Source organism: Athene cunicularia (assembly GCF_003259725.1).
Source record: "Athene cunicularia isolate RWA chromosome 15 unlocalized genomic scaffold, athCun1 chr15_part1, whole genome shotgun sequence".
NCBI classification, from domain to species: Eukaryota; Metazoa; Chordata; class Aves; order Strigiformes; family Strigidae; genus Athene; species Athene cunicularia.
Window position 1 is genome coordinate 7,814,371 of NW_020799121.1, and position 7,771 is coordinate 7,822,141.

Genomic DNA, 7,771 nt, shown 5'->3' on the forward strand with positions numbered 1-7,771 from the left:
TATTCAGACATTACAAGTTTCAGGTTTGAGTGAAGAGTTTTATCATGGAGGTTTAAGAAACATTTTTTGCTAAAACATTTTCAAAAATCTTGAAAACACATTATTCATCTTTGTAGTTACTTCTAGTATATCTATCTCAAAACCCGTGGCTAGCTTTTACACCAGTTTGGAGGTACTTATAATATTAGAATAGTAAATCCCAAGACAGCCTGAAGAGGCTTCTGAGGAGAAGACAGCTGGCTTATAAATTTATAAATAAAGATTGTTACTTTAATGAAATCTGAGACTAACAGCTTAATACTGAAAAAACCCTCATCCAGAGCCTGAAACCTCTCCCAGATTCCTACTGAGATTTTTTTTCTTCTGCTGTAGTGGCTGATTTCTTGCTTCTCTGCCCATCCATTTCCAATATGACATTTTAACTAAATAGTTTCTTTGATTTGCTGAAACTTGAGAGATTCAGTTTCTCAGAAATAACAAATTACAAGTTTCTGGTTTCTCAGGACTGTTAAATCCAGGACACTGTGGGATTTACTTCAGACCCTCTTTAAGGACTATGTAAACTTTGGGAATGTGGATTTTGCATTCTTCTCATGACAATATTCGCACAGCTGAAAATTAAAAATACATATAGAGTTGTGGAACAGGAGGCCTGTATAAATAACAGGTGAAGTATTAGTAAGAACAAAAGGAGATTCATAGAACAGTCAGGGATTCTTCAACTTTTCTGGCTCTAAACCCACATAAATATTAACGACAAAAATTGTGATTTTAAATGCAACATCAAAACATATAAAGTCAGTATGGAAGAGATCTTGAGAAGCTGTCTCTAATTCATTCCCATGTCAGATCAATTCTGCTTATACAGAGAGCTGGTAACAGTGGTTTAATGTGGTCTCACCTTCCAATGACAGCAATTTTACACCTGTCTGGACGTCTTGTTCTACTGGTAAAGCATGTTTTCCACCTGCAAAGCATTTTTTCTGTGAACTGAAAATCTCCTCGGCTCCAGTCTGGGTCTCGTGCTTCTTGTTCTATTCACCACAGACACCTAGAACAGATTAATCCCTTTTTCTTTATTTTTACTTATTTCTATTTTCTAAATTCTTCCCTAACATAGAATAAGGAGCACCACTTCAGTAAGTGAATTACTTCTGGAATCATGCATTTTTGAGACTTCTGGTTCTCTCATTGCTTGCTTCTGGATTTCTTTCAGCGGGCCCCGTTCCCCTTGTTTCCCCTTGTTTCCCCAGACAGACACATCTGGAGCCTTCCAAGAGCCAAGCAGAGTGGAAGACTTATGTTTTACACAGTGAAGTTTACTACTCTGATCTGTCAGATATCTCCAGCAAACTAAAGCTGTAGATCTTTGATGTATTTGGTTAGTGAGAATGGTACAATTTTGTTTCTTATGTAACTGAAATTTCCCAATTCATTCATTGTTAAATCTGAAACTGGGGAAGCAAAGTAAAACTTTCATCCATGGAAGCCAGCGAACTTCAGGCAGCATGCTGGACGAGGAATGAGAAGTTGGATTCCTGTGTCTTGTCCTGAGAAGAGAACCACTGAAGAAATCAGTGTCTTCCACTAACTGCATATTTTAAAAGTTGTTTTAAAACCTTTTGATGAAAGATGCTGTAAATGATCTTTATTTACTCTTTTCAGGACAAAAACCTAAAAAGAAGTGTCACAAGCCCAGCCTCTGTGTCTGACTGGCTGACTTCTAATCACACAGCTGCAGGAGCAGATGCTGTTGAGAAGGGAAATGTCCAGCTGGAAAATCAGTGTCCCAGACAACGCACGTGGAGTGCCCGCACTTTCCATGACTTCCTGGCTCCAATACCACAGCTACAGAAAAAATGGTGTAGCTGGACCACCAACAGTCCCTTCACAAAGCTGGTTGACAGCAGTGTAAGTCTTGCAAGGAGGGGAGGACATGATGGTCGGGGTCTGAGCCCCAGTACCCCCATTTGCTTGCTGATGGAACACGTTTTCCCCTTGGTCTACTGCTTTGCCTCTCCAACCTGCAATGCGATACACATCTCAGTCCATCTTGCTTGGTGTATGGGAAACTCTTTTGCCTAACTATATTATAATTTATTCCTGAAGCGCTAAGAAGATGTATTTCCCAGCAGTTAGCACCTGGTTAAGAAACGATCCCCAGTCTAGAAAACCATGAAAAAGTGCCTTCAGACTATATTATCTCACTGAATGTTCTGACATGTACCTTTTTTTCCCCTGGTTATGCCTTAAATTTATTTTAATTGAGTTATTACTATTGCACTGTGAGGAATCAGTAGGTGTGGGAGGGATATCTAGTTCTTACTGACTGTAATCATCAAACCAACAGCTTGTTACAAAGCTAATAGAGAATGTTTCTTCTTTTTTAAGGTAATAACATAGGCTTTTGCTAAAGAATGCATCTCACATCTGACATACCCAGGAATTTTAACTTGTAGTTCCTTTGGGATCAAAGTTTCTCAAGAAAGCAGCTTTTCATGGCATGTCTACTAATTTATTATTATTTTTCACAGGGTTTTCCTACAGCTGCAAGATCCCAAGGTGTCCCAACTAGAAAGGTAATCTCAGCCACTGAGATAGAGGGAGCATCAGAGACCATTTACTCTGATTCATCTGCCAGTAATGCCTCATATCCCCTCACTCTGTCTGCACAAAGGCAGAGGAAGCTAAGTTCCTGCAATTTGAAGAAATCCAGGTTTGGGAATCCTTATTTTGGATTTTTAGCCAGTTCCCCTGACAGCAAAAATGTGAGGTCCCTGGATCCCTCAAGACATCTAGGGGCAGCATCTTCAGTTAACAGCCAAAGCCCCAAAAATCTTCTAGAGAGCTCCAATCCACTGAAAATCAACTTGGTCAATGGTTCAAAAACAAAAGAGCCCATGGTAGAAACAGATAAAAACAAACCGGTTTTTGTTATTTCGGAAGAAGGGGACGATCAGCAGCCTCTGGTCCTAGCAGAACATCTTAATCAATGTGGAGATCATCTGTCAGAGCAAAATGCTGTGTATGCTCCAGCTGTGCCAGATAAACAGCCAGCGGTTCTGACTGTTGAGGGCAAGAATTCTGCCAGCTTCACGTCAAATCTTCCCCTTTGGGCAAAATCCCCTAGTTTATACAAAGGTCACGTGAAGGCCCCTAGCTCTTTTAGGGACCAGCAGAGCTCATCAGCTGTAGATGCTACTACTACTGAGACCCCTCAGAACTGTGAGACCCTAGCTGCTCCTACGCTATGCCAAGCTTCAGTCCAGTGATGCCCTCAGAAAGACTGAAACATCGGTTCACAAAAACAGAGGCAACAGGGACGTGACCAGAGTGGAAGCTGTGCCAAGTAGATGAGCGTGGCAGTCATAGATGGATGCAACTCCGTTAAGAGCAGGCTCTGCTTCCCACCCGTTGGGACTGAGATGACAAGGATACGTACCATAGCACAGCACAGATGCCATCTTCCCCCTGTGCTCATTAACCTCATCTCTATTCTGCTGCATGAAATTTTGATGTGGTTTATACAAGCAAGCATCCTCTGAAAAGGTACTTCAGACTGCAGAAAACCTTTTCTGGAATGAGGAATGAAAGTCATCTGAGATGGTTACATCGTGGTTTATATCTGAAATGTAAATCAGTCCTCTGTTACTGTGGTATCACTTGAGTCTTTCTGTTGGGAGCTATGAGTTAAATTCTGTTTATAGCTACGCCTGTACAATCCAAGCCTTGCCAAGCCAAGGGTAAGAATTCAATCATGCATGTTTGCGTACAGTTTTGTAAACTTAATTTTAAGCATTTCATAACTTCTGCACTCTAGCACAAAGTTTACCAAGCATTAGCATCTCTAATATTAAAGACCATGATTATCTCATATCCTAACTCTTTAGAGAAGTGTACAGACAAGCTGAGCAACTCAATACTGGATGCTAGTTCTATAAAAGTCTCATGTAGCTTTATCTTTATTAGATCTACATAGGCTTAAAACACCTCAGTCCACCACATCTTTAAGTGGCTCCTCATGGCAACAGAAGCATGTGTACAAAAACACTGAAATACTAGGAATAGCCTTCAGCATCCAACACTTGGATACTTGCAGCTGCTCTTATCCTATATCCACCAGCTATTTATTGCTGGTAACGCACATTGACTAGAGAACTATTTCCCTTCCTTTAGCAGGCAAGACTTAAAAGATACAATTAAGTGGGGCAAAATTTGAGTGCTCACTTTCTTTAGAAACGAACTACTAAGTGGCTGTGCCTCCCTGATTACATATCCAGGGCATTCAACGGAATACTGAACCAAAGGGAAGCCTGCTAGTCCTATTGCCTTTACTAAATCCATCAGTATTTTAATTGCCTCCTGGTGATATTTTCCTATCTTTGCAAGAGACTCCTGCATGTTCATCCCCCAACTTAGCAAAAAAACCCCAACCAACTTTCTTAAATGAAATACATTCCCTAAGAAGCTGTATTTTGCAGCTGACACAGTACATTGTTTTAAAGCAATGTTATATCATAAAACAGGTGTCAGAAGGGAATCTTCCATACAAGTCTTCCCCTATATTAGCTACAGCATGCATCGAGTTATCTTAATCCTTCTATGTGAAGGCATTTCGGTCTGATTCCTGAAATATTTAGCTGAATTATTTATGATTTCACCTGCTATTACAGCTTCCATTTGCCACTTATTAATGTCTAGGATAGGCAACACAAGGTTGTAGGTTTTGCCTTTATATTTTGTGTGTATGTTTACGTGTCTACGTAGACATAGAAGCCTTGCATCTGGTAGTGGTGGAAGCAAAAACATATATGCCCTTTAACAGTTGACTCAAACACGTACAGCAAACAAGTCTCCATATTTGTTATTACCAGACTGGATTGAGTAGTTCTGAAGCACAGAAGTCTGGCTCCAAGTTGGGGTTTTTTTGTTGTTGTTTTTGCTGTTTTTAAATTAATGCTACACGATTCAAAGGGAAGAGTTAATATATTTATGATTTAAGAAAATATTTAGAATAGTCTTTAGTACTCTAATAACAACTTCCATTACATTAAATTCATATACATTGTAATTCAGTCAGTGTTCTGTTACTTACTACATTTCTAATGATTGAAGTACTAAAAGTCTACTTCTGAAAAGTACTTGTGTTCAGTTATTGACAATAGCTATATTTGAAGGGCTGGAAAAAGGGGCTTTTTCAATAAAAGTGTGTTTAACTATTCATTTCTACAATGTAGTGACATTTATTTTGCTTATTTTGCTGAAAGCCTAAGTCGTACAGGCATTGCCTCAGAGCACCGGTCCATCACGTGGTGTACACCAGCACAGCAACCTCCCTAGCAGTTGCTGCAATGGAAATAGCACAAAAGCTGCTGCACCCGTCAGCAAACCTGAGGATTAGATCCTGTTTGATTTCTCCTCGCTAACCTAGTGAGGTAATGAGGTGGTTGCTTACACCAGCTTCCTCTACTACCTCTCTGTGTAACCAAAAGGCGTTTTCTAAACCTGTGAAAACACTGTGTGCCTCTTCACTATTGCCTGCTGTAGTGGTATATAGCCAATTCTACACGAGGCACTAAATCAGGTATCGTATGTTCAGCATGGACTACATACATAGATATATATGTGTGTCTCAAGGGAGAGGCCCTCCTCTTGAAGAATGTGCAATATTGAACAACGCGCTTACTCTTAGAACAAAGGTGGCTGATACACCAAACTATTCAAAGGTGATGTCTTCTGCCACCAGAAGACACTGAAGCCTGATGCCTCACCGGTGCATGCTGCAGGTACACAAAGACCAGCCCCTCGCTTTGGTCTGCCCTGAAGAGCCAGAAGCACAACCTATAGGAGACATAAGCTTAAGGTCTTGACTTGTGAAGTTCATGATTTTTTTAGGCAGATCACTAAAATTAACTGCTAAAGAGGCATTTGTGTTTTATTTTGTAGCTTCAAAGAACTTCTAAAATATTTTCTTCCTCTTACAGCTAAAGGAGCTGTTTTGAAATTCTGCTCTGGTTTTTTCCTCCCAGGAACAGAAACTGTTTCCACCCATACTCTTCAAAAATTCATAGCGCAAATTTAAGAAATTCTGAAAGCTCGAGGCAGAATAAAGTGCTCTAATACTCTCAGCTGTAAATATTGACTAGGATTAGTTTTTAAATAGTATTACTTATGGCATTTATTTTGTTGCTAACAGCTACATTACTTCTGAGAGCTATGGAGCCACTTTCTAATGACAGAAAACCTCACAACTCATGCATGGGCTTGGCCTTCAATTTTACCTCTGTGGTAATGTAGTCAGTTTACTGTGCTATTTTGCATACTGTAACTAAGCAGCAAATGGGATAAGCATGCTAAACACTTGCTGAAGAGGAGGAAAATAATTTCAATCACAATTGCATGGGAAAAAATGTCAAAAAAATGTTATGGAGCCAGCAAACAGAAGGAGTATTTTTTTCAGTAAAGTTGGATTTGAATAATATTAGCTTTTTAAAAAATTAATTATTCTGGAATATACTAGACAATCCCTCTAGCCAACGTGTTAGGTTGAAAAGGACGAAAATGTGTTGGCATTCCCTATTTTTTCATTGTAGAAACAGAGCTTCAAAATAAAAGCTTGAAGCTCTACAAGCTGATAAGAATCCTGTGTGCCAGGTTTCTTACTGTCAGGTGGTTAAAATGGTTGAGAATGGAGACTCAGTGGGAAAACAATCCAAAAGATTTCACATGCAGCTTTTGCATTCTAACTTTGAGGATTCAGAATAGCATTCAGCAAGAAAAAAACATTTGTAACTTCTTAGTGGAAACACAAACTGAGGTTTCTTCTCAGAAATCTAACCTTTCTTTAAGAGCAGTTGGTTAACAAAGCATCCTACTCATAACTGTCTGGGGTTTTGTTGGTTTTTTGATTTTTTTTTTCTCCATGAGAAGAGCACATGACCCATAACAAAATACCTTTGATCCAAAGCGTCCAGTCAGTTACTAGATTTTATTCTAAACAAAGATTAATTTGGATTGCAAAGAAGTCCTAAGCCAACACTTACCTAACGAAAGCAAGCAACTGAAATTCAGCAACACTGAAAAGAATACCCAACAGAGACCAAATATAGCTTCAACATATATTCATGGTCTGTCTAGAAACGTCTTTGATGTTAAACCTCATATGGCACACTTAGCATTTTTTAGAATTCATTTCCTATGGAAACTAATGAGCTTAAGGGTGAAATTACCTCATTGAAAGTCAAAATGGTGAAGTGTGAAGAAAAGAAGGATGACCTGAAAAGCAGATTTAGAAGCAATCTTTGCATATTAAGCATTGCTGTGGGAAATAGTATAATTAGTTTTCTTCAGAAGTTATTTCTTGGAACTGTGTAAGTGGTATTTCAGCTCCCAAACATGCAGAAAGAACGTTAGATAAAATAGGTGGAAAAAATGCAAAATCCCCACACATTCTTTTTAAAATCAAGAGATCCTTTTCCTAACTTCCAGTAACACAGTGTTGGGTTTATTTTTAGAGGGCAGACTGTACAAAATAAGGCCCCCTTCCAGCAGAAATTTCCAAGAGGCTATAAGAAACCATATTTTCAGAGCATAATTTAAAATTGAGCATTCTTTTCTTAAATGCCTAAATCCTTTTACTTAAATCAACTTATTTCCCTAAGCTCTTGCTGTAGGCTAAGCCATCTGCACTACACAGTTCTACTGAAGACTAGAAATTGATACAAAATGGATGTATTTTGTTTGCAGAATTGATGAGCTAATGATTGATCTG

The 7,771-nt window shown here is 39.0% G+C and overlaps 1 protein-coding gene across 1 annotated transcript in view; it reads left to right on the forward strand.

Annotated features, from left to right (window-relative positions):
• The window catches only part of LOC113486144, a 30,144-nt gene extending 24,927 nt beyond the window's left edge, over nt 1-5,217 (forward strand). Inside the window, exons 6-7 of the mRNA XM_026859850.1 lie at nt 1,666-1,911; nt 2,535-5,217. Of these exons, the coding sequence (XP_026715651.1) occupies nt 1,666-1,911; nt 2,535-3,272 (984 nt within the window). The 3' untranslated portion in view covers nt 3,273-5,217. The remainder of the gene's footprint in view (nt 1-1,665; nt 1,912-2,534) is intronic.
• The last annotated feature ends 2,554 nt before the right edge of the window (nt 5,218-7,771 follow it).